This window comes from Equus quagga, chromosome 11, assembly GCF_021613505.1.
Source record: "Equus quagga isolate Etosha38 chromosome 11, UCLA_HA_Equagga_1.0, whole genome shotgun sequence".
Taxonomy (NCBI): Eukaryota; Metazoa; Chordata; class Mammalia; order Perissodactyla; family Equidae; genus Equus; species Equus quagga.
Window position 1 is genome coordinate 80031396 of NC_060277.1, and position 27865 is coordinate 80059260.

The window sequence follows — 27865 nt, forward strand, 5'->3', positions numbered from 1 at the left end:
AACGCCCAGGAGTGCAATTGCTGGGTGGCATGGTGGTTGGATGTTCAGTTTTTAAAGGAACTTCCAATCTGTCTTCCAGAGTGCCTCTACCATTTTACATTCCCACCAGCAATATGTGAGTGATCTAGTTTCTCTGCATCCTCGCTAGCATTTGGTAGTGTCGTTTTTATTTTAGCTGTTCTGATAGGTATGTTGTGATAGCTCATTGTGATTTTAATTTCCCTAGTGGCTAATGTCAAAAGAAAATACAGAGAGCTTTACTTGATATGAATAGTTTATTGAACAAGAAAAAACCCTGTTGACCAACAGGGAGACTTCAAAGTGAAAGTGGTTAGAAGTTTGCTTTCAGCAGTTACAATTCAGTTTATAAAGCATGAATGAGTATGTTGTTTGCTATTGTGATTGGTTAGTAGAAACTTAACCTTCCTTTTCATTGCTTAAGCTTACTTGTTTGTAGCTGGTTAGCTAGGAAGCTGTAAGGTCATGCTGACATAAAGAAAGCTTAAGTTTTGTTTAGGGTCAGAGTTAGCATTTCAGTGAAGTCAGGACCAAATAAAATTTGGTTATCCGAGTGTTTGATCTGGGGGTATATATTCAAACAGTGGCCGCCGTCTTAGTATTTTTGAACACTAATGATGTTGAACATCTTTTCATGTGCTTGTTTGTCATCGTTACATTCTCTTCAGAGAAATGTCTTTTTGTGTCTTTTGTCCATTTTCTAATTGGAGTTTTTGGTATTATACTGTTGAATTTTGAGAATTCTTTATATATTTTACATACTAGTCCTTTGTTGGATATGTGGTTTGCAAATACCTTCTCTCAGTCTGTAGCTTGTTTTCTTAGTCCTTTCAGGCTGCTGTAACAAAATACCAAAGATAGGGTAGTTTATAAACAACAAACGTTTATTTTGCACAGTTCTCTTCATTAGAGCACTAATCAAATTCATGAGGGCTCCACCCTCATGACTCATCTCCTCCCAAAGGCCCTACCTACTAATACCATCACCTTTAGGGGTTAGGATTTAAATGTATGAATTTTGAGGAGACATAAACATTCAGACCATAGCACTTCTCTTTTATCTTTTTAACAGGGTCCTTCTCAGAAAAAATTTTTATTTTTTATAAAATCCAATTTATCAATTTTTTCTTTGATGGAATAGGCATTGGTATAAGTCTGAGAGTTCTTTGCCTCACTCTAGCTCCTGAAGACTTTTCTCTTATATTTTTTCTAAAAATTTTATAGTTTTACCTTTTTACACTTAAGTTCGTGATCCATTTTGAGTTCATTTTTGTATAACGTGTAAGACTTTGGTTGAGGTTTATGTTGTTACCTATGGGTGTCAAGTTGCTCCAGCAGCATTTGTTGAAAAGGCTATCCTTCCTCCATTGAAGTGCTTTTGTATGTTTTTTGAAAATCAGGCATGTTTGCGTGGGTATTTTTCTGGGTTCTCTGATCTGTTTCATTGATTTGTGTGTCTACAGTCTTGATTATGGTAGCTATATTAGACTGATTCCTCCCATGTTATTCTTTTTTTCTCCAATTCTTTTATCATGGTAAAATACACATAGCGTAGAGTTTACTGTCAACCATTTTTAAGTGCGTAGTTCAGTGGTATTAAATACGTTCACATTGTTGTGCAGCCGTCACCACCATCTTTCCTCATAACTCTTTTCATCTTGTAAGTCTGAAACTCTATACCCAGTGTACAGTGTCTTCCCATTCTCCCTTCCCCCTAGCATCCACCGTTATACTTTCTGATTGACTATTCTAAGTACCTCACACAATTGGATCATACAGTATTTGTCTTTTTGTGACTGGTTTATTTCACTTAGCATAATGTGCTCAAGGCTTATCCATGTTGTAGCATATTGCAGAATTTCCTTCCTTTTTAAGACTAATATTCCATTGTATGTACATACCACATTTTGCTTACCCATTCATCAGTCAGTGGACACTTGGGTTGCTTCCGTGTTTTAGCTATTGTGAATAATGGTGCTATGAACATGAGTGTACAGATCTCTCTTTGAAACTGCTTTTAGTTCTTTTGGGTATATGCCCAGAAGTGGAATTGCAACGTCATATGGTAAATCTATTTTTAATTTTTTTGAGGAACCTCCATACTGTTTTCCACAGCAGGTGTACCATTTTACATTCCCACCAACAGTGCACAAGAGTTCCAGTTTCTCTACATCCTAGCCAACACTTGTTGTTTTCTGCTTTTTTTTGGTAGTAGCCTTCCTGATGGCTGTGAGATGGTATCTCAGTGTAGTTTCCAATTGCCATTTCCTTAATGACTAGTAATGTTGAGTATCTTTTCATGTGCTTGTTAGCCATTCATATATCTTCTTTGGAGAAATGTCTATTCAAGTCCATTGCTCCTTTTATTTTTTTTTTTTACTTATTTTATTGAGGTCATAATAGTTTTGTGAAATTTCCGTTGTACATTATTTGTCAGTCAACATATCTATGTGCGCTTTTACCTTTTATGTCCACCCCCTCACCCCTTCCCCTCTGGTAACCACTACTCTGTTCTCTGTCCATGTTTTTATTTATTTTCCACATGTGGGTGAAACCACGTGGTGTTTGTCTTTCTGTCTGGCCTATTTTGCTTAACATAATACCCTCAAGCTCCATCCATGTTATTGCAAATGGGACGATTTTGTCCCTTTTTTACGGCTGAGTAGTATTCCGTTGTACATATATATACCATGTCTTCTTTATCCATCCATCAGTTGTTGGGTACATGAGGTGCTTCCACTTCTTGGCTATTGTGAATAATGCTGCAGTGAACAGGGATGCATAAATCATTTGAATTGTTTATTTCAAGTTCTTTGGATAAATACCTGGTAGTGGGATACCTGGGTTGTATGGAATTTCTATTTTTAATATTTTGAGAAATCTCCATACTGTTTTCCATAGTGGCCACACCAGTTTGCGTTCCCACCAGCAGTGTATGAGAGTTCCCTCTTCTCCACATCTTCTCCAATGTATGTTGTTTTTTTCTCTTGGTAATTATAGCCATTCTAACAGAAGTAAGGTGATATTGCATTTGCATTTTGATTTGCATTTCCCTAATGATTAGTGATGTTGAACATTTTTTCGTGTGCCTGTTGGCCATCTGTATATCTTCTTTGGAAAAATGTCTGTTCGTAGCCTCTGCCCATTTTTTGATCAGGTTGATTTTTTGTTGTTGTTGTGGAGTTGTATGAGTTCTTTATCTATTTTGGAGCTTAATCCCTTGTCAGATATATGATTTGCAAATATTTTTTCCGAGTTGATGAGTTGTCTTTTTGTTTTGTTCCTGGTTTCCTTTGCCTTGCAGAAGCTCTTTAGTCTGATGTAGTCCCATTTGTTTATTTTTTCTTTTGTTTCTCTTGCCCAAGTAGACATGATATTCGAAAAGATCCTTCCAAGACCAATGTCAGAGAGTGTACTGCCTATATTTTCTTCTATGAGTTTTATGGTTTTGGGTCTTACCTTCAAGCCTTTAATCCATTTTGAGTTAATTCTTGTGTATGGTGAAAGATAATGGTCTACTTTCATTCTTTTGCATGTGGCTGCCCAGTTTTCCCAATCCTATTTATTGAAGAAATTTTCCTTTCTCCATTGTATGTTCTTAGCTCTGTTGTTGAAGATTAGCTGTCCATAGGTGTGTGGTTTTATTTCTGGGCTTTCAGTTCTGTTCTATTGATCTTAGTGTCTTTTTGTGCCAGTACATGCTATTTTGATTACTATAGCTTTGTGGTAGATTTTGAAGTCAGGGATTGTGATGCCTCCAGCTTTGTTCTTTTTTCTCAGGGTTGCTTTAGCTATTCAGGGTCTTTTGTTGCCCAGTATGAATTTTAGGATTCTTTGTTCTACTTCTGTGCAGAATGTCCTTGGGATTCTGATTAGGATTGCATTGAATCTGTAGATTGCTTTAGGTAGTATGAACATTTTAACTGTTTATTCTTCCAATCCATGTACATGTAATATCATTCTATTTCTTTATGTCATCATCGATTTCTTTCAATAATGTCTTATAGTTTTCATTGTATAGGTCTTTCACTTCCTTGGTTAAATTTATTCCTAGATATTTTATTCTTTTTGTTGCAATTATAAATGAGATTGTATTCTTGAGTTCTTTCTGTTGGTTTGTTATTAGAGTATAGAAATGCAATTGATTTTTGTAAGTTGATATTGTACCCTGCAACTTTGCTCTAGTTGTTGATTATTTCTAATAGTTTTCTGATGGATTCTTTAGGATTTTCTATATATAAAATCATATCATCTGCAAACAGCGAGAGTTTCACTTCTTTCTTGCCAATTTGGATTCCTTTTATTTCTTTTTCTTGCCTAATTGCTCTGGCCACAACCTCCAGTATTATGTTGAATAAGAGTGGCAAGAGTGGCACCTTTGTCTTGTTCCTGTTCTCAAAGGGATGGCTTTCAGTTTTTTCCTGTTGAGAATGATGTTGGCTGTGGGTTTGTTGTATGTGGCCTTTATTATGCTGAGGTACTTTCCTTCTATACCCATTTTATTCAGAGTTTTTATCATAAATGGATGTTAGATCTTGTCAGATGCTTTCTTTGCATCTATTGAGATGATCATGTGTTTTTTATTACTCCTTTTATGATTGATTTGAGGATGTTGAACCATCCCTGCATCCCTGGTATAAATCCCACTTGATCATGCTCTATGATCCTTTTAATGTATTGCTGTATTCGGTTTGCCAGTATTTTGTTGAGGATTTTTGCATCTATGTTCATCAGTAATTTTGGCTTGTAAATTTTCCTTCTTTGTGTTGTCCTTGTCTGGCTTTGGGATCAGGGTGATGTTGGCCTCATAGAATGTGTTAGGAAGTGTTCCATCTTCTTCAATTTTGGGGGGATGGTTTGAGAAGGATAGGTATTAAATCTTCTTTGAATGTTTGGTAGAATTCTCCAGAGAAGCTATCTGGTCCTGGACTTTTATTTCTTGGGAGGTTTTTGATTACTGTTTCAATCTCTTTACTTGTGATTGGTCTATTCGTATTCTCTATTTCTTCTTGCTCCAGTTTTGGGAGGTTGTATGAGTCTAAGAATTTATCCATTTCTTCTAGATTGTCCAACTTGTTGGCATGTAGTTTTTCAAAGTATTCTCTTATAATTCTTTGTATTTCTGTGGTATCCATTGTAATTTCTCCTCTTTCATTGTTTGAGCCTTCCCTCTTTTTTTCTTAGTGAATCTGGCTAAGGGTTTGTCAATTTTGTTTTTCTTCTCAAAAGAACCAGCTCTTAGTTCGTTGATCCTTTCTATTGTTTTTTGTTTTTAATTTTATTTATTCTCTAATTTTTATTATTTCCCTCCTTCTGCTGAGTTTGGGATTTATTTGTTCTTTTTATAGTTCTATTAGGTGTAATTTAAGATTACTTATTTAGGATTTTTCTTGTTTGTTAAGATGAGCCTGTATTGCTATGAATTTCCCTCTTAGGAGCACTTTTGCTGCATTCCAGATGAGTTGGTGTGGTGTGTTTTCATTTTGATTTGTCTCCAGATATTTTTTGACTTCTCCTTTAATTTCTTCATTGATCCGTTGGTTGTTAGTAACGTGTTGTTTAGTCTCCATGTATTTGTCACTTTCCCTGCTTTTTTTTCTTATAGATGATTTCTAGTTTCATAGCGTTATCGTCAGAAAAGATGTTTGATATGATTTCAATCTTCTTAAATTTATTGAGGCTTGCCTTGTTTCCCAACAAGTGGTCGATCTTTGAGAATGTTCCATGTGCACCTGAGAAGAATATGTATTTTGCTTTTTTTGGATGGAGTGTTCTATATATATGTATTAAGTCCATCTGGTCTAGTTTTCTGTTTAATTCCAAATTTCCTCATTGACTTTCTGACTGGATGATCTAGCCATTGATGTAAGTGGGGTGTTGAGGTCCCCTACTATTATTGTGTTGCTGTTAATTTCTCCTTTTAGGTCCATTAATAGTTGCTTTATGTACTTTGGTGCTCCTGTGTTAGGTGCATATGTTTAAAAGCGTTATGTCCTCTTGGTGGAGTGTTCCTATTATTATTATATCCTGCCCCTCTTTGTCTCTCATTGCCTTTTTTATCTTGAGGTCTACTTTGTCTGATATAAGTATGGCAACACCTGCTTTCTTTTATTTGCCATTAACTTGGAATATCTTCTTCCATCCCTTCACTCTCAGCCTATGTTTGTCTTTAGAGCTGAGATGTGTGTCCTGAAAGCAGCATATTGTTGGTCTTGTTTTTTAGTTCATCCAGCCACTCTGTGTCTTTTAATTGGAGAATTCAGTCCATTTACATTTAAAGTGAAATTGAATGCATTTACATTTAAAGTGATTACTGATGTATGAGGACTCAATACTGCTGTTTTATCACTTGTTTTATGGTTATTCTGTACTCCCCTTGTTTCTCATCCTGTGTATTTCCAACTGCCAATTCAGTTTGAACGTTCTCTATGATGGTTTTCTCAGTTTTATCTTTATTTATCATTTGTGTCTTTGTTTTCATTTTTTGTTTAGTGATTACTGTGAGGTTTGTATAAAAGATCTCATAGATGAGATAGTCTGTTTTCTGATAGCCTCTTATTTCCTTAATCTAAGCAGGTTCCATCCCTTTCCTCTTCCCTATCTAAGTTATTGTTGTCACAACTTACTCCATTTTGTGTTGTGAGTTTGTGATTAAGATGAAGTGATTATAGTTATTTTTTATGCTCTCCTTCCCTTTATTTTTAATGTTTTAATTGTTTGCTAACCTGTTCTGATAGCTGCAATTTTCTGATTTTGTCTATCTGTTTATTTCCTTGCTCAAGACTTTGTAAACACTTTTCTTTTTTTCAAACATGAGGGCCTTCTTGATCGTTTCTTGTTGGGGTGTCTTGTGACGATGAACTCCCTCAGCTTTTGTTTATCTGAAAAAGTTTTTATTTCTGCATAATATCAGGATACTGTCACTGGATAGAGTATTCTTGGCTGAAAGTTTTTGTCTTTCAGAATTTTGAATATATCATCCCACTCTCTCCTAGCTTGTAAGTTTTCTGCTGAGAAATCCACTGAAAGCCTAATAGGGCTTCTTTTGTAGGTTATATTCTTCTGCCTTGCTGCCCTTAATTTTTTTTCTTTGTCATTGACTTTTTCCAGTTTTACTAAAATATGCCTTGAAGAAGGTCTTTTTACATTGATGTAATTAGGTGTTATATTAGCTTCATTTACATGTAATTCTAGTTCCCCAGATTTGGGAAGTTCTCAGCTATTATTTCTTTGAACAAGCTCTCTGCTCCTTTCCTCCACTCTTCTCCCTTTGGAATACCTATAATCCTGATGTTGCATTTCCTAATTGAGTCAGATGTTTCTTGGAGAATTTCTTCATTTCTTTTTAGTTAGTTCTCTCTCCTTCTCCCTCTGAAGTATTTCTATATTTCTGTCCTCTAAATTGCTTATTCTGTCCTCCATAATATCAGCTCTGTTATTTAAAGATTCCAGATTTTTCTTTATCTCATCCATTGTGTTTTTCATCTCCAACATTTCTGATTTTTTTCTGATAGTTTGTCTCTTTTGTGAAGAAGTCCCTCTGTTCATTAATTTTATTCCTGAGTTCATTGAACCATCTTTCTGAATTTTCTTGTAACTCATTGAGTTTCTTCATGACAACTATTTTGAATTCTCTGTCATTTAGATTGTAAATTTCTGTGACTTCAGGATTGATGTCTGGGTACTTGTCATTTTCCTTCTGATCTGGATTGTTAATATACCTCTTCATGCTATTTGATGGGATTGACTTGTGCCATTGCATAGTGGTAGTATCTTATCACAGATTCCACCTGCCACCACTGGGGAGGTGGGCAGGAGCTGTGTATTCTGAGCCCACCATGATCCCTGGCAGCTATGCCTGTCCTTTGGAAGCTGTGCCAACTGGGGCCCATCTGCATTTTCCCACTGGCCACCATTGCTTTATACACGTATGTGCAGGTGCTTTGTTAGGAGTCCCTTGCTCTGGTCTTCTGGCCAAGCTGGTGTGTCAGAGAGGGGTGAGGGGTGCTTTCTTTCGCTTGCATGATCCCGCATGCTCCCGGTCTGCACTTGCTGTCTGCTGTCCTGGGCTGCTTGGCTTGGTGAAGATACCCCTGCAATTGCTTAGCCTCCTTGGTGTGGAACCTTCCCATGGGCTAGGAGGCAACTCTGAGAGCAAAGGCATTCCTGCAGGGGGCCACCCTTTCCCCCCCTCTTCTTAGAGTTGCACATTGGCCAATACACGGTTCCATACCCTAGATTGCTGCAGTTCAGCAAGGGAGAGGAGATCCCCTTACCTCCTTCCACTGCCTCCCGGGGGGTCCAGCACCTCCACCTTCAGACGTATGGCTGTGTGGATCTCTCAGACATCTACTGGGTTGTTTAAATGTCCTTTTCATTGTATCTTAGGGGGAGAGACTAAGGGAAGAGCTCATTTTGCCATGATACTGATGTCACTCCACCTCCTTTGCTCATTTTTGCATCAGGTTTGTTGTTGTTGTTGAGTTTTAGGAGCTCTCTCTATATTTTGGATGTTAATCCCTTATCAGATATATGATTTGCAAATATTTTCTCCCATATTGTGGGTTGCCTTTTTTCTCTGTGGATAGTGTCTCTTGATGTACAATTTTTAAAAAATTTTCATGAAGTCCAGCTTGTCTCTTTTTTCTTTTGTTGCCTGTGCATTTGGTGTCATATCCAAGAATTCATTGCCAAGTCCAGTGTCGTGAAGTTTCTGTCCTTCTGTTTTCTTCTAAGAGTTTTATCATTTTAGGGCTTACATTTAGGTCCTTGATCCATTTTTCGTTAATTTTTGTATGTGGTGTTGGGTAAGGGTCCAACTTCATTTGTTTGCATGTAGAGATCCAGTTTTCCCAGCACCATTTCTTGAAGACTGTCCTTTCCCCCATTAAATGGTGTTGGCACCCTTGTCAAAAATCATTTACCATATATGTGAGGGTTTATTTCTGGGCTTTCTATTCCATTGGTCTATGTGTCTGTCTTAATGCCAGAACCACACTATTTTGATTATTGTAGCTTTCTAGTAGGTTTTGAAATCAGGAAATTGAGTCCTGCAGTTTGGTTCTTCTTTTTCAAGATTGTGTTGACTATTTGGGGTCCCTTGAGATTCTGTATGATTTTAGGATGAGTTTTTCTGTTTCTGCAAAATACATCATTGGAATTTGGATAGAGATTGCATTGCATCTGTAGATCACTTTGGGAAATGTTGACATTTTAACAACATTAAATTTTCCAATCCATGAAGGTGGATTGTATTTCCATTTATTTATGTCTTATTTAATTTCTTTCAGCAATATTTTGTGGTTTTCGTTGTACCGTTTTAACTCCTTGATTTAATTAATTCCTAAGTGTTTTATTCTTTTTGGTGCTATCGTAAATGGAATTGTTTTTGTAATTTCTTTTTCAGATTGTTCATTGTTAGTGTATACAAATACACCTAATTTTGTGTGTTGACGTTGTATCCTGCTACCTTGCAGAATTCATTTGTTTGTTCTAACAGCTTTATTGTGGAGTCTTTATGATTTCCTACATGTAAGATTATATCATCTGCAAACAGATAATTTTACTTCTTCCTTTCCAATTTGGATGCTTTCTGTTCTTTTTTCTTTTTTTCCTAATTGCTCTGGCTAGAACTTCCACTACTGTGTTGAATAGAAGTGGTGAAAGTGGCCATCCTTATTTAGTTCCTGATCTTAGAGGGAAAGTTTTCAGTCTTTCTCCATTGAGTATGATGTTTACTGTGGGTTTTTCATATATGACCTTTATTGTGTAGAGCTAATGTTTTTCTGTTCCTAGTTTGTTGAGTGTTTTTGGTTATGAAAGGGTGTAGTTTTTTTCAAATGCTTTTTCTGCATAAATTGAGATGATCATGTGGTTTTTGTCCCTTCATTCTGTTAATGTGGTGTATTACAGTGATCAGTTTTCGTTGATTGAATCATCCCTGCATTCCGGAGGTAAATCTCAGTCAGTCATGGGGTATAATCTTTTTAATATGCTGCTGAATTCTGTTTGCTGGTATTTTGTTGAGGATTTTTGTACCAATATTCATAAGAAATATTGGTTTGTAGTGTTCCTTTCTGGCTTTGGTATCAGGGTTACGCTGGCCTTATAGAATGAGTTAGGAAATTTTCCTCCTCTTCAATTTTTGGAAAAGTTTGAGAAGAATTGGTATTAGTTCTTTTTTAAATGTTTAGTCAAATTCACCAGCAAAGCCATCATATCCAGGGCTTTTCATTTTTGGTGATTTTGGTTACTGGTTCAGTCTTGATAGCTATATAAGACTGATTCCTCCCATGTTATTCTTCTTTTCAAAATTATCTTAAGTATTCTAGTTTCTCTGCCTTTTCATATAGATTTTAGAATGACGTCTGTATCCACAAAAACTCTTGCTGGAGTTTTGATAGGGATTATGTTAAACCTTTATATCAATTTGGGGGAAATTGACATTTTTAATATGTAGATTCTTCTGATATATGAGCATGGTATGTCTCTCCATTTGTTTAGGTCTTTAATTTCTTTATTTAGCGTTGTATAATTTTCAGTATACAAGTCCTGTAAATGTTTTGTTAGATTTACATCTAAGCGTTTCATTCTTTTGAGTAATTGTAAATAGCATTCTGGGTTTTTTTTTGTGAGGAAGATTGTCCCTGAGCTAACATCTGTGCCAATCTTCCTCTATTTTGTATGTCCTTGTTCTTCTTTTAAAGATTTTATTTTTCCTTTTTCTCCCAAATCCCCCCAGTACATAGTTGTGTATTTTTAGTTATGGGTCCTTCTAGTGGTGGCATGTGGGTTGCCTCCTCAGCATGGCTTGATGAGTGGTGCCATGTCCACGCCCAGGATTTGAACCAGCGAAACCCTGGGCCGCTGAAGCAGAGCACATGAACTTGGGCACGGGGCCGGCCCCTCTTGTTCTTCTTTTAAATAATTATAGCTATTCATGGTCCTTTCCCGTTCAGTATAAATTTTAAGATCAGCTTATCAAATTCCATATAAAACCTGTTGGGATTTTGATTGAAATTGACATTTTTACTCTTTTATAAATCTTACTGTCACATTATACCTCTCCACTTAGGAAAGCCTTCATATCTTCAACTTGGGGGGAGCTTCTTTATTTTTAGTGTTTTTAGTAGTTTATTGGATGTATCTCAGATTTCTGAATTGTTTCTTTTGCTGTGTCATTCACTCAGTGTATAACTGAGGATTAGTATCTCTTAACCTTTTGGTTTATCTAGATTTCAAAAGAATGTATAAACTTAGACTGTATGAATATATAAACTTACTTTTCCGGAGTAGGAGAAACACAAAATACCATTTAACAAGTTTGAATCTTCTTGACGAGCAGAACTTTATAAGTAGGAAGGCAATGCATGTAATAATACCTTTACTTCTTTCATTATTCATTATTTTTGTGGAATATCTTATTTTCTCTTTTAGCCTATATGATCTGAGTGTTTTCTTTTGTGTTCCTTGGGTAAAATAAGTCAAAATTTAAAAAGAAATAATAATGTCTCACCGCAAAAAAGAAATAGTAGTAAGGTAACATGATGGAGGTGTTAGCTAATGCTATGGTGTAATCATTTTGTGATATATACATGTATCAAATCAACATGTTGCACACCTTAAATTCACACAATATTGTATTTCAGTTATATCTCAATAAAGCTAGAAAAAATAGAGAATTGATTAAATAAATTATAGATGGGGGAAAAAAAAGAAATATAATCCTAGAAATGTGGTAATGATTTTCAGCAGCAAGAGAACCACACTGTAATTAAAAATAAGTATACCTGGCTACCCCCACCCAAGACTTAGAATAGAGAATGTTAGTAAGTAAGCAATATTACTTGTAACTCCAGTTGTAAAGTCCTAGAAACCGTTCGTAAGCCTTTCTAGCTGCTGCTATTCATTGAGCAGGTCTGTCTCTGAGCATATGAATAGACACACAAAAACACATTGAAAATTTTTTTTGAATCTGAATTTTGTGATGGTTGTTGGTAATTGGAGAGGCAGCATAGCATAACGGTGGAGAACATGGATTTTGGAACCAGAAGCTGCCTGGTTCTAATCTTGGCTCTGTGACTTACTAGTAATGAGTAAGGTACTTAACTATTTTCTGCTTCAATTTCCTCATCTGCAAAATGAGAATAATAGTAGCAATTACTTGCATAGGTTTGTTATAAGGATTAAATTAATTAATATATGTAAAGCATTTAGAAAAGTCCCTGGAACATATTAGGGGCTTCCTAAGTGTGTGTTATTATCAAGGTATTCTTGTTGGTCATTGTCAGAAATATCTCTGATTCTGATGCTCTTACATGTATTGAGAATAATATATGAAAATACCTAATACTATAGCTGTCATATGGCAGGAACACAATAAAATGATACCTATATTGTAACTATTAATTGTTTATTTTTCTTATCTAGTTGGCTTAATTCTGTATTTGCTTGAGGAGTCTTACTTGGTTCCAGAAAAAAAATGGGATCATCATTGTTTTTGAGAGTATCTATTTTGTCATCAATATTATTTCTAACAATTATAATAACTACTGTTTATTTACTCATATGTGCCAGACATTGTTCTAGATGCTATATACATATTATATTATTTCTAGACCTTAAAAAAATTCTTCACTGTTTCAGTGAGGCTCAGTTTTTTTGAAGATTCAGAACGAGGAAGTATTTTTGGTAGTTTCTAAAAGGAATACTTTTATTTGAGGGAAACATGATTTCTCTACCAAACATTGTTGAATTAAAATTAAGAGTTTAGGGGCTGGCCCCGTGGCCAAGTGGTTAAGTTCGTGCACTCTGCTTTGGCAGCCCAGGGTTTCGCCAGTTTCAATCCTCGGCGCGGACGTGCAACCGCTCATCAATCCATACTGAGGCGGCATCCCACATGCCACAACTAGAAGGACCCACAACTAAAAATACACAACTATGTACCAGGGGGCTTTGGGAGAAAAAGAAAAAATAAAATCTTTAAAAAAAATTAAGAGTTTAGTCTTGTTGGAAAACTTTATTAAAGGGGCTGGCCTGGTGATGTGGTGGTGAAGTTTGTGTGCTCCACTTCCGCAGCCTGGGGTTAGTGAGTTCAGATCCCAGGTGTGGACCTACACACCATTCATCAAGCCGTGCTGTGGTGGTGTCCCACATACAAAATGGAGGAATATTGGCACAGATGTTAGCTCAGGGTCAATCTTCCTCACCAAAAAAAAAACCTTTATTAAAAATGAATTGATGGAAATCTGAATATGTTAAATCCAATAGTTTTAATACAAGCTTCACCTTAAAGTAATTTACGTTAATCAATTTCATGTAAGTTGAGGAGTTAAGCTTTATTACAAACAGATACTTCATCTACTATAACTGGAAGTAGCCATCCAGTAATAGTGGACTGGGCAATTTGGACAACTAAAGTAGCTGATGAAGATTTTTTTTTGAAGTCTGTGTGATATAATATGTTCAAGAGCCAAAGTATAAGATCTTTTCTCCAAGGAACTTTTTCCCTTTCTGCACTTAAATATCTTAATATAGCTGTGCCAGAAAAGAGAGAAAGAGAAGTCATAGAAAGATACACATGCAGACTCAGACAAAGGGTGAGGCTGTACATTTTTTTTTTTTTTTTAGAGGTAAGAGTAGAAGAAAAGTAATCTCATTTTCTTTTGTATCTCTTTTGTATTTGAGAAGACTATTTAATCAATTATAGGGGATATTCCCCCACAAACATATGTACTTAAAAGCATCAAAGAGTTTACAAGGTACTGAAGATTGCTGGGCCAAGATCTGGGAGAAAATAAGAACCCAGAGAAGAAAGCCAAGTCACTCAGAGCTGCTTTTTTCCTGAGAGGATTTGCCAATATTAGAGGAGTAGGTGTGAAACGGTCACTTTGGGGATGGAGGAAAGGGTATAGAATTCAAAGCTAGCTGCTTTCCAGGGGTTTCCATTTTGAGCTGAACCTCCAAAGGTCTATGCCCTCAGAGTGGGAATACAGTGGAAGTAAACCTGTTCTCACATGGACTTGAGGCTGATTTCTCATCATTTGATGGTACAGGGAAACGTAAGTCTTGCATTTGGATTAAAGTGTTCCAAATTTGAAGTGTCCCTAGGCACCTGGCAAAAGTTTTGTTAGGCATCTAACAAAATCCTCTTTGGAGAATATACCATCCCTTTAGCATCAAAATATTCCTGCAAATAACTTTTCAAACACAGTGTTCAGTGCACAAAAACAGCATGAATGAGACACATAGAGAACAGAAACAAAAACCTCAAAAACACGAGTTATGGAAATTAGCAGACAAGACTATGGAGCAACTATATTTTCTATGATCTAAGAAATACAAGTTGAAGTGGAAAATTTTGGCAGGGAACTTGAAATTATAAAAAGTGACAGCAGATCTGAGGAAAAGATAGAAATTTCGGAATTGAAAAATATGTTAAACAAAAGAAGAACTCTGTGGATGAGTTTAAGAGCAGATTAGAAATGGCTTAAGAAAGAATTAGTGAGCTGAAGATAGGTCAGGAGAAACTATGTAGAGTATAGTATGACAAGGTGAAAAGATAGAAAATATATGAGAGATTTTGAAGATACAATGAGAAGGTCTAACATTTATTTAGTTGGAATCCTTGAAGGAAAGGAGGAAGAGAGTAAATCAGAAGAGATAATGGCTGAGAAGTTTCCAGAACTATTGGAAGACATTGTTCTACAGATTCGGGAAGCCTAATAAATCTACACACGGTTATATTAGTTATCTATTGCTGCATAACAAATTACCCTAAAACTTAGAGGGTTCAAACAGCAACAAACAGCTCACCACTCCTGTGAGTCAGGACTGGACGTAGCTTCAGCTAGGTGGCTCTGGCTTGGAATCTCTCATGAGGTGTCAGTCAAGATGACGGCCCAGCTGCATCTGAAGGCTTTACTGGGGTTCGAAGAACTGCTTCCAACACGTCCCACCCACGTGGCTGGCAATTCGGTGCTGGCTGTTGGCAGGAGGCCTCAGTTCCTAGATGGTCCTCTAGTTCCACGTGGACCTCTCCCGAGCAGGTGACTCAGGAGAGGAAGGTGGAGCTGCAGTGTCTTTTATGACCTAGCCACGCTCGATCATTTCCCTCAATGTTGGGACTGTGACAGAAGAGTGTGAATAACAGGCAGTGAGAGTAAGTACGCATAAATCCTCACATCCAAACACAGAGAGAAACTGCAGAAACCAAAGACAAAGAGAAAAAAGCTCCGAAGCAGCCAGAGGAAAAAAGTGGAAGCCAGAAGACATTGGAATGATGTTTTCAATGTACTAACTCAAAATAACTGCCAATCTCCAAGAGTGAAGGTAAAGTAAAGCCATTTTTCAGGCAAAAACTGAATGACTTTCAATAAATGAAATTATAAATGAAGTAAAAGCAGAAGGACCTTAGGCAAAGGGAAAATGATCCCAGATGGAAAGTCAGATTCAGAAAAAAACGAAGAACAAAGAAAGATACATGTGTGGGTGAATCTAAATGAACGTTGTCTTCATAAAACAATGTCTTTATGGATTTTGTAAATATTCAGAGAATTAAAATACAAGTAATAATCATATATAACTTTGGGAAGGGGAGTTCAAGTTCTAATGCCTTGCATTCTGTGAAAGAAAGATATTAACATCAGACTTTGATAAGTTAAGAATACATGTCCTAATTTCAAGGGTAACCTTAGTAGGTTATATAAAAATTTTACAAACAAGTAGAGACGAAAAAACAGTTAATCCAAAAAAAAGACAAGAAGGAAAGAAAAACATAGAAAAAGTGGAACACTTTTCACAAAATCACAAAATAAGATAGGTTTAAACGCAAATATATCAATAATTATACTAAATGCTAATGATTTAAAAGATCCATTTGAAAGGCAAAAATCTGGATGTTTGATGCTTAGAAGGGACACATTTAAAACATAAGGTTACAGGAAAGTTTAAAGGAATGAAAAAAGTTGTAAATACTAAAAACAACCCAAAAAAGCTGATGTAGCTAAAGGAAAATCAGACAAAATATACTTTAAGGCAAAAAGCCTTAAAAGCCTAGAGGTAAAGAGGTTGTTTCATTATGATAAGCGGTTAAATTCATCAGTAAGGCATAACACTTCCAAATTTGTATGCACTTAATACCCTGGCCTCAAAATGTATAAGATAGAAACTGACAGAACAACAAGGAGAAATAGACAAGTCCACAATAAGTAAAGATAAAGGTTTGAACAACTTTCTTAACAAGCTTAATTAATGAGTAATAGGACACTGTTCCCAGCAATCGCAAAATACGCTTTCTTTTTAAGCAAATATGAAGTATTTTTTTAAATTGACCATACACTGGGCCATAGCATATCTCAAGAAACTTCAAAGGATTGAATTCTTATATAGTAGGAGTCCTCATAAGACTGGCCTGTTTTGGGGATCCATTTGAGATTTATAGTCAAGAATTTAAAGTGCATCCCTAAGATTTTTTTATCCAGCAAGGTTCAGTGGTTTGGGTGTAAGGATAAAGAGAAGGTGGTTAGTTGACTTTAACTAGGGATGAGGTTTCCTAGGAGACCAAAGTGAGGAATCCAGAGGTAAGGGATTAAGGATGTTTACAAGGTCATTTAATATTGAACTCTGGAATCTAAGCAGAGCAAGAAGAGGAATAAGGACACAATGAGGTGATGGATTGTGGGGAAAGTGATAAGATTAATGGATGGGAGGTTTTAATGAGATAAGAGAATTGCTAAAGTACGTGAACTAGAAGAATAGGAGGTGGTGGTCAAGTGTTGGGATGCCTAAAATCAAGATTTGGGAGATGATGCATTTATTGGGACTGATGATCAAGGTTATGACCGTGGAATGGGAAGCTCGAATGATGTGTTGGACGTGATTGTGGTGAGGAGGTCAAAGACCTGAAAGACCACAGTGTCAGATGAATTGTCCATGTGATTATTGGTATCGCCAAGAGCAGTTTAGGAGTGAAATGGAAGATAGCACGGTTCTGAAACCTTCGGTTGAAGAGTCAGCAAGTTGAGGGTCAATAGATGACATAAACAGTGTGGGAGAGTGAATGAGGAAGTCTCAAGGCAAGAAATTGCAGTGCATTTTGGTTTTTGAAGGAAGAAACAGGAGAAAGGGTTTAGAAGAAAGAAGCAAGGAGGAATATTCCCCCATCTATAGGAAATGTGGAAGAGAAGCAGCAGTCTCCAAATGAGAGGGCTTCTGGGGACAGCCAGGTTTCAGTTAGGGGACAGAAGGGGAACCTTTCAGGGAGGAGGTTGAAGAGTAGAAGAATTTTCACTCAGTAAAAATTAGCCATTATCGTCATCAGTGTCATCATCATCAATATTAGATTTTGTGGTTAGCTATTGTATAATACTATTTTTACTTCTGGACACTTCAGTAAAGTTTATACTGTTGTATTGATATCATTTATTATTGATTAAATATATTTTCTGTGAAATTTTGGATATCAGCCTGTGATAATGAGCATCAAAATATTATATCCTTCCACACACACACAGCCTCAGACCATTAGCAGTGGTCTCCTCTAAGATGGTGACGGAAATGGAAGGGGCAAAATATTAAGAGGAGCGTTCCAATTTTAGCCTGTGTTCTTTGAATCTTTTATTAAAATGCATTTATAGAGCTCATTAGTAAAAAATATTAAGAAAGAGTTTATGGAAGTTACGATTTTGCTTTGTAATAATTGAAAGGAGAAGTTCTGTTTTTTAAGCCTTTGTCTGTTTCTTATAGGCAGGAATACCAATGGGACCAATGCCAGCAGCGGGAATGCCTTACCTGGGACAAGCGCCATTCCTGGGAATGCGTCCTCCAGGCCCACAGTACCCTCCAGACATGCAGAAGCAGTTTGCCGAAGAGCAGCAGTAAGAAAACTCAGGATTCAAGGATAAAGATCCATGATAGCAGTTATTTAAAAAATTGTCAAATGTTCTCTAGTGCAGATTTGGGGCTAAAAGAGTCACGTTGCCTTTAAAACTCTTTACAGTACTTTTACTATAAGTTTAAAGCCAGAAGGGACCTTAGACATCCTCTAATTTTACATCTTAGGGAAAGTGAATCCAGAGAAATGAAGCGGCTTATCAATCCAGGTTATGCAGTTACTAGCAAAGCCTGGGCCCACATGCAGGCCTCCTGATTTCCAGAACATTGCTCTTCCTCCCGTGTGACAGTGCCTCCCTAAGTGGAAGTTTCTTTTTTATATTCAGAGCAAAGAGTATTCTTATTTTGTCTACCTCCCTGTCTGTTTCTTGAGATTACTTTTGAATGCAAAAGGTTGTCTCCTCCCTTTGCAAATTGGACAAGAAATAGATTCATGTCTATAATTTGGGTAATCGTTTTTAGACTCATTTCATATATTTTGAAATTAATGTAGTGGGGAGATTAGATTGTCATAAGAAAATTAGATATAATTAGCAGTGAAGTTTTTCGCTCTAGAAATGCAAGATGATGTTGCTGAAACTTAGTAGAAATGTGAATATAACACAGTTGATAGTTGTTTAAGCTGGTTCTTTACTAGGTTGTTTTTCCTTCAGGAAACGATTTGAACAGCAGCAAAAGCTCTTAGAAGAAGAAAGAAAAAGACGCCAGTTTGAAGAGCAGAAGCAAAAGCTCAGACTTCTGAGTAGTGTGAAACCCAAGGTAACATTCCACCACCCTCCACCACGGCGCACACGCCCTGCCCTGCATGTGCCTCTTCTCACTCTGTCAGTGGGTTTTTTGACTTAGACACCAGCCCAAGCTGAGGCTGTGGTTGATTCATTTTGGCTTATCTAAATCCAAAATGAAGGATTTTTCTTTTTCTGTAAAGACACTCTGTTGTTGAGGAGAATGGGGTATCAGCCATTATCTTCTCAACTCTTTTTTACTACCATTGGAATGTTTGTAATTTTTTCTTGGGAAGCATTAATACAGGATGCTTAATATCTAATAGCTTTATCCTAAACTATTTATAAATGGGCCTGTTAATATTTTTATATTCTATACAGTGTCATGCCTTTGTTTTATGTACTTACCAATGTTTTTCTGACTTGGAGAATTCACTATCAGAAGTATGTGATAAAAATATAGTCATGTGCCACATAACCACATTTTGGTCAACAATGGGCCACATATACGACAGTGGTCCCATAAAGATCAGTACCATATAGCCTAGGTGTGTAGCAGGTGACCATCTAGGTCACCCTATGATGTTTGCACAATGACGAAATCTAGCGACACGTTTCTCAGAATGTATCCCCATCATTGAGCGACGCATGGCTCTACTGGAAATAGACTAATATCTGCACTTTTCTTTTAATTTGGGAGGATTTAGGATGAAACGAGAGGTAAGTGAAGAAATATACATACATTTATTGTCTCTTAGACAGGAGAGAAGAGTAGAGATGATGCTTTGGAAGCCATAAAAGGAAACTTAGATGGGTTTTCCAGAGATGCTAAGATGCACCCTACTCCGGCATCGCACCCTAAGAAACCAGGTAGTTTTAATTTTAAAACTTTCTTTTACTGAAAGGTGTTTTATAGTCCATGGGTGTGACAACCGTTTGAACATTATGTGTTTGTGAAGAGTCACTGTTAAACTCTTAAACTCTTACTTCATGTGAAGATTTGGATGTTTTAAATTTTGGAATGGGTTAAGAGCTCTGGTCTAGATAACTATCTTAAGAGGTAAAAAACCTCTTTGTCTTCTTTATGTCAATATGACAAAATTGCACTTGTAAGTCTTCTGTATACATGAGTATGTTAACATTAGTAAAATTCGTTCACTCACAGCAAATGAATAAAGGAGTTTACCATTTTATTCTCATTGTTTTAAAATAGTTTTACTTTTTATAAGCTAGTCTAGATTTTATTCAGTGTAATTAAACGTATGTATTTTTTAAATGCCACCTTTTTAAAAAATCATGAGTTTAATAATGCTCCTTATGAAGTTTTAGTTTCTTTGATACATTTTTTGGTAGTTTTTATTACCATTTATCATGAGATAAACAAAAAAAATGCCTATTTAGATCAGGGTTTATTTTATTTTTTGGGTTTTTTTAGCTGTGTTTTGAATATTTAGCAGTTGAAATGAATCTTGTCTTTACATAACTGTTACCACATTCTTTTTTTTTTAATTTCGTAGTTTGACATTTTATTCTCAGCTAATTTCAAGAATAGCATACCATTAATACATGTACGGTTTTTGTAAATCATTCAGCCAACCAAGTACTGTTTTCTGCTGGCAAATATTACATTGACAAATTTTGTCTTGAACTCTTGTATTAATAATACCTATATAGTTGGTATCAGGAGGAATAGTCTAATATTGGCACAGTAGCGAGTTCTTGACTTCCTCAGACAGCTTTGAGTCTGTACTATTAATTTTACTTGTTAGATTATATAGTCAGATTATCATTCCAAAAATATGCCCCAAAGTAAAATATACACCAAGATTGAAAAGAGAATAGATATTAGCAATCAGATTTAGTTCAGAAAGGAAAAACGTGTCTAAAAATAAAATTATAAACTGATAAGCTAGTCAAGAAGTAATTTAAGAATTGGCATTGAGTGCTAAAACTGGACCCAGCTTGGAAATTAGAAAAAGGGAAAAGAAGGCAGAGAGGAATGGTCATTATTAGGTCAAACACTGTTCTGTCAATATAGAATACCCTTTTTGGACAACCAGGTGTAGTTTAACAAACTCATTGTTAAATGATAAATTGGTGTTTTGATATTCAAATAATCCTATAAGTTCACTCAGCATGCATGCAGTTAGCTATTGCTAGTTAACTGCTTCATGCTTAGCCAGAAAAAGATTTTTCTGAAGCCAGCCCAAGGAGTTTCCAGAGCTTCTCCAGATGGGGTCTTAAACCTAGGCCTAAAGTATAGAAAAAGTTTCCAGCCTTTTTACCACCAAAGTCGTCTTTTAATTCCATGCCCCGCCCCAGACTTATTTATCTCATAATATTGAATATACAAACTGCATTTATCACATAATTTTTATACTTCTTATTAATCATATGTAGAGCTACAAGAGTTTATAAACCAAAATATATACCACATAGAATTAACATAATTCCAGTCAAACGCAAACAAACATTGGTTTAGCCTTTGCAGCCTTATTGCTGGTAAGTAGTCAGGATCCATTTAAAAAATATTCATAGTAGCTCTCAGTTTTCTGTTACTGCTATTTTCTACCAGTACTGATCTGAGAACCCAAATTGAGAACGCAAATCCACACACTCACTACATTATTGGGAGGGTTGGAATTCATTATGGTATGGCTTTTTTCTCTTTTAGACAAATTTAAGGCAATAATTTTGCATATTCATTTTGCATCTTTCATAAAACTTTCAATGTTTCCAAGTTTTATTTCACAGATCCAGAAGAGAAGCATATAGTGTCCCCATTTTTCAGATGAGAGCCTTTTTTTAAAAAGACTGCTCCTTGTGACATTAGACGTTAGTAAATGTTAAAGCGATTCAAAGTACTTAAAAATGTGAAGAAGCAACAATAATATGTGGTTAGTGAGACTAGTGTTAAATGTGGCTCCTGTAGGGAAGGGTTATTCCATAAGTGAATCTCATTTTTAACAGTAAAAAGCCACCGTGATGTTTATAAATCCTTTAGAGCCAAAGATCTTTTAAACATAGTCCTCAGTCAAAGTTTACTTTTTTAAACTGACTACTGAGTTGTTTGACTTAATGCCTTGTGGTGTCCCAGTTTTGATGCTTTTCACAAGAAGATATTGCTGTGGTAATGTGTTTAATGTTCTTGTTGTCTTTTGTAATTTTCCTTCCTCATATGGTAACTTTACTGAAATGTGAACTATGCAAAGTGTATGGATTAGGCATGATACATCAAAAATTGCAAGTATCATGCACTGGTTCTTACTAGTATAAGGAGATTTGATCATCAGAGTATGTATCTGTCCAAAATGTATTCAGCAGCATATAGGCAGGTTTTCTTATTTCTGGTTTATGTTGGTTTGAGAGAATATTATCCAGATGAACAAATCACTTGGATTTCAAAAGTAATCACCTCCTTGATGTAAATTATTAGTGGTCTCAGGGAAAAAAATAGTGCTAACCTAATAAAAGAAGGAAAGAAAATTTGAGTTTTACATTTTTCTGTTTTTGAACCAAATGCAAAATAGCTATAAAACCTCTTTTTAAAAAGACAAAAAAATAAACGTGTGTGAATAGACATCAAAGTGTTTTGCACCCATTGTATAATAATTCCCTTGACTGTGGTTTCATGTCATTTCCTGTTCACCTCCACTATTCATGCTTCGGTATATTCTTTTGGAATTGTACTAGCTCTTGATTTCTTTTTCCCTGTTGATTTTCATTTCTGTGTGTTTCATTGCCATTTTCCATTTTGCAGATTATCCCACATCATCTCATTCTGCTAAAACTGTCTCCCCATCACCTGCCTTTCTTGATGAAGAAGAATTCAGTGACTTTATGCAGGGGCCTGTTGAACCTCCCACATGTGGGCCTTCTTCCACTTCCCAGGCTTTTCAGTCTTTCCATCCCACCACCCCACTTGGCCAGTTGCATGTACAGAAGGCTGGAGCACAGGCTCTCCCTCCAGGTTTGATTCTAGTGTCTTTTGCCTTACATGGTATCCTTGGGCAAATTCCTTATTTCTCTACTGCTTCAGCCTTGTACAATGTAAAGCACGTAACTCCTAGATTCTTAATGAAAGTATTCTGAAGATAATCTAGGGTAATTTATGTTTCTTATAGAAGTAGAGTAACACAGTGATGTTTGCAAAGAAATATGTACCTGAATATCTGAGTACTATTAAAATTCACCAAAACAAGAATCTAGATTTTTAAATTCTGGAGGCCTCACATTTCTGAAAAGTGATTTAAAACGTTTGCTCCTAAATTAGGAGCTATTTAAACCACCTTAGAACTTTAAAAACAAACTGATTTCTTCAGGAGCTTCCTCTTGTTTGGGAAAATCACCATTACCATTTTCTTCAGAGTAATGAGGCAGGAAAGCTGCTTTAGAAGGTGCTCTCTCTGGGTCAGTGATGGAGCACTTGGGGCTCAGAAGCCCAGGTTCTCCGTTTACTGCCAGTTTGTCCTTGGACAAACCTTTAAACAGTTCTGTGCCTCAGGTTTCTATCGCTTGTGAAATAATGGGGGGAGGAGGCAGCTAACACTCTGTCTTGAGACAGAGCAGTGCTGAGAGCAATCTTAGCAGACAGGTTCTTACTCAGACTTTCTCAGTTGACAGACATAGAAACAGACCCAGAGCTGATGATACTGGCCAAGGGTCTCCCCAGTCGTTAGTGGATGTGTCCGCGTCTTATGTAGGACGCCAGATATCAAAGGTAGTACTCCTCCCACTATACCATTCTACCTAATACCTCATAGAAGTCTTGAGAATTACGGTAGATAACAGTGTTTAAGTTCTCTAAAATCTCTAGTCTCTCAAGTTCTATACAAATGTGTAGTGATTGAATTATTTCAAAATTTACATTATGTGTGGCAGGGCCTTCCCTTTAGAACCTGGGGGTGGAAATGAATGATTGAAAAAAATCAGAAATTTGTGGTTATATACAAATAATCCTTCATGCTATTTGTTTAGGCCCTTCCTTGGAGGAGATGTTCCTAGTATCTTGTGATATAAGTACATCTGAGCAGAAACAAATTAAATTAAATACTTCTGAAGTTGGGCACAAAACCCTAGGCCCAGGTTCCAGTAAGAACCATCCCAGTTTAACGGCTAATAACGGGGGTGCTGTAGATGGACGTGTAAGTGGTACCACTACTGCCGAGGCAGAAAAGACTTCAGACCAAAACCTGTCCATTGAAGAGAGTGGTGAGCTCATGAAATACTCAGCAAAAAGTTCGTTTAACCAAATATCGCTCAATTGCTAACACCTTAAGCATTACTCTTAAAATGAATGCTGCTTGATTTTGCTAATCGAAATTTTGCTTAAAGAATTTTTAATGCATTCCTTTCTCCAATTAACCCTACAATTTTGCTCTGAATTCTTTCAACACGCTGTTATTCCTTTTTAAAAAAATTTGATAACCACTTTTTAATCAGAATCATTCCTGATTTAAAATTTCTTTTCCTTTTATTTTATGAAACCTCTTTTTTTTCCTCTTATACTTCCTGTTCTTCCGTAAAGGTTGGAAAGTTAAAATTTTACTGGAAAAGTCACCAATGAGAGGATTGTTTTGCTTCTCCGAGACAAATCATTCACACTGCTGCCTAAAACATCCAAATTTTTATAAACTCAGCTTGGAGAGATGAATTAGAATGTGACAGCCCAGGAGGCAAACTTTTGGATGATATTTTACTGCAAAATTCTTTTTTTAAATCCCTTCCATCTAAGGCAGCAGTGTTGTTTTCAGGTAAAAAAAAAAAATGAGACTTTGCAAAGAAACATTATTAAGAGCCACAGGTAGAGCTAGGGCAGTTACAGTTTTTTACGTCGATGGTTTTAAACCACCATCTATCGTGTTTTCCCGTTGGTTTCTAATGCATGTGAAATAGTGCGAGTCTCCTGTGATTCAGAATACTGATTTGGCACGTCTCATTTTTTTTAGTTTAGTCTTTAAGACATAGTTGATGTATAAAAGTTGTTTAGTAACCAAATATTTTAGTTGTATTGGTGACTTTTTTTTTAGTGTCTCCAGCCAATGCTTTTATAAAAAGCCATGACTCACTGTGACTTGCCCATCTTCTGCATAGCCCCTTATGTATATTAGATAATGTTCCTTATCTTTTAGGTGTGGGAGTGTTTCCCTCACAGGATCCTGTTCAGCCCAGAATGCCTCCTTGGATTTACAATGAGAGTTTGGTTCCAGGTAAAAAAGCTTCTTTGTCTAGGATTCCCATTTGGATGTTTTGCTTTAAATGTTGTAAATGTAGTTGTAAATATTTACTACTGTGGTTATAAAATATGCAGAAGGTAACTTTTTTCTTGTTTATTTTTTCTAAAAGAGTACAGAAAATTAAATCTAGTGTTTCTTAAGATGCCTCATATATGAATAACTTTATAAATGCAGGAGAATGTTTTGCTTTCATGTTTTATTGACCATCGTATACTTTGATTTCTAAGCACTTTTCTTAGACTTATCATGCTTTAAAAGACATTATCAAATACTTATTTCATAGATTATTATTAACTTAGCAAGAATATACTAATATGTTTAGTTTTTTGAACTCTTGGTGATTAGCTTATATTTTTAAAAAATATTCCTATGACTTGCCATGTGCTGTTACATGAAGTAAAAGACCAAGTGGCATCTTTTTCTATGTTGGAAGCTTGTGTTTACTTTTTTCTTTATCTATCTTATTACTGCTGAGCCAAAAAAAAATTACTAAGGTGCACATTTTGTGATAGTATTCAACTGATTCAAGGAAATAGTCTATTTGAGCCATGGTGCATAGAATAATGACTATTATAGCAGCGTATATTAATCAATCTTAATATATTGTAACTTGTTCAGTTTACTCTACTTTGCCAACCCCTTGAAAACCAAAAGTAACTTTCATCAGATCTTTAGTTTTCTAGATTGGTCATAAACTAAAGTTGTTCTACACTTGATTAAGTAAAACTCATGGAAGATTCCTGTAGCTGAACTTCTTTTTGGAAGAAAGCAGTAATGTCTTACTTTACATCATAATCACATAATCACTAATTGAAAGGCTAATTTCCCAAAACCATATGGGACTTCAGTTGTCTATAAAAATAATAGATTTTCTTCCAGCTACCCGTTAGATAGTTTGCATCTTTTCTTCTTCCTCTTTGTCTTCAAGCCAAACAAACAAAATCTAGGTCTTGGTATATTTTTGAAGTTGCGTCCATTTTCTGTCAGCTTATATTTCTTTCTCTCCCCTCCTTCCAAACATACATGCATACATAATTTCCTAGCCATAGTATATGTTCTTATGGCCAGCCTACTAATCTGTAATCCATATTTAAATCCTAGATATAAAATTTGCTTTAAACATTTTTCTCTGTCTCCCTTATGAACCCTGTCCATTTTCTTTCCCCAAAATTCCTGTAACTACAGTTTCCAGATTTAGCAAATAAGCCTACAGAGCATCCAGTTAAATTTGAATTTCAGATAAACAGCAAACAACTGTTTGGTATAAGTATGTCTCATGCAGTCTTGACATCCGATATTTTATATGGCAACTCTAACAGGCTTTCCCATCTTGTCCTTTGGAAACCCCATTTTATTGCAAAACACTCTCCAACAGTCCTTTCCTCTTTTCAGACATTTATTCTACGTTCTCACCTTAAGTGAAACTGTGTCTTTCTCTGCGGGTTTTATTCCCATAGCACCTTACCCAATGATATTTTCTTTCACAGCCTCTAATTCATTGGGGCGGGTGTAAGGTGGTGTTGGTATAGTTTTTGCTTCCCACGGCTATTTTCAAACTGTTCCCACTGTCATTACTCTACAGCTTCTCCTTTCAAGTCCAAAGCGTCTGCTTACACCACCTCCATCTTAATTGTTGTTACTGTCTTCTACTGAATTATGTGACTTTCTCATGCCGTTAGCCCCAAATCTTTATCTTTAGGACCAAGCTCCAACCTCTCTTCTAAGTTCCGGACCCTAATTGTCTGCTGGATATTTTCACTTGTATATCTTAACAGAAGTCCACACCGTAACATGGCTTCAGTTCTATTAAAGCAGTTTAATTTAAGGTTATTCTTCTGTAAACAACAATGACAACAAAGAAGATCAGTCACTTGTAGTACGTTTACGTTTGTAACCTGGTCTTTCCTTTAATAGATGCCTATAAGAAAATTTTAGAAACCACAATGACTCCAACTGGAATAGATACTGCTAAACTTTATCCCATTCTGATGTCATCTGGACTTCCCAGGGAAACTCTTGGACAGATATGGGCCTTAGCTAATCGAACTACACCTGGCAAACTTACTAAAGAGGAACTTTACACCGTTCTCGCCATGATAGCAGTGACACAGGTAGACGTTGTTTCTTAAGTTGGATCAAATAACTTTTCAATAGACATTGAAAGAATGTGAGTCTTTTTTTATTACAACCTTGTAGAACTCCTTGTACATTAAAATTTAGATTATTTTCAGGATACAGTACTTCAAAAATGAACAATTTATATGATGTGCATATTAACAAAATATTCCTTTGTTTAAAGATTGTTTACTATATTAACAATCTCTGGCCTAAATGTATCCCATCTGAACTTGAAAGTTAGTCAATAATAGATTAAATTACTCTCTCTGTTCTTTGAAATCCTTGTTTTAAAATTCTTTAGATAGAGATAAAGTATTCTTGGGCTGGTTGCAATTTTTTTCATATTACGAAATCATTTTAAATGATTTGATTATAGTGAATTAACCAAACTTGTTGCAGAGTGAAAATGTCAGAATTGATCTGTTGGCCATTTCTTTGCTAAACATTAGGTTTACCTTAACCTTGTAATTTATTTTCTTGTATCAAATTCGTGAGTTTTGGGAGAGTCGGAGTGGAAACATACCAGGGCTACAGATTTTACCTTTAGTTTCTCTTTGCCAGATTTAGAGTGTGTGTAGTTTGCAATCCCCTAAAGTGTTTCCATGTTCCTCCCCTTCTGTGTAGAGGGGTGTTCCTGCCATCAGTCCTGATGCTTTAAACCAGTTCCCAGCGGCTCCTGTTCCAACTTTAAGTGGCTTTCCTATGACTTTGCCTACCACGGTGAGTCAGCCGACTGGGATGCCTTCTGGCCCTGCAGGCTCCATGCCCCTCAACCTCGGACAGCCAGTCATGGGCATTACCCTCGTTGGACCAGTGGGGGGAGCTGCAGCCCAGGCTTCCAGTGGCTTCATGCCAACTTACCCTGCAAATCAGGTA

General features: G+C 36.2%; 1 protein-coding gene across 11 annotated transcripts in view; it reads left to right on the forward strand.

Annotated features, from left to right (window-relative positions):
- Positions 1-27865, forward strand: part of SYNRG (synergin gamma) — an 84288-nt gene that overhangs the window by 13475 nt on the left and 42948 nt on the right. For 6 of the 11 annotated variants that reach the window (XM_046675214.1, XM_046675219.1, XM_046675220.1 and 3 more), the window contains exons 4-11: positions 17764-17894; positions 18564-18669; positions 19394-19505; positions 22396-22605; positions 23613-23873; positions 24767-24844; positions 26786-26982; positions 27614-27862. In XM_046675214.1, coding sequence (XP_046531170.1) covers positions 17764-17894; positions 18564-18669; positions 19394-19505; positions 22396-22605; positions 23613-23873; positions 24767-24844; positions 26786-26982; positions 27614-27862 — 1344 coding nt within the window. The remainder of the gene's footprint in view (positions 1-17763; positions 17895-18563; positions 18670-19393; positions 19506-22395; positions 22606-23612; positions 23874-24766; positions 24845-26785; positions 26983-27613; positions 27863-27865) is intronic. The other 5 variants (XM_046675216.1, XM_046675218.1, XM_046675225.1 and 2 more) reach the window with 4 other exon arrangements.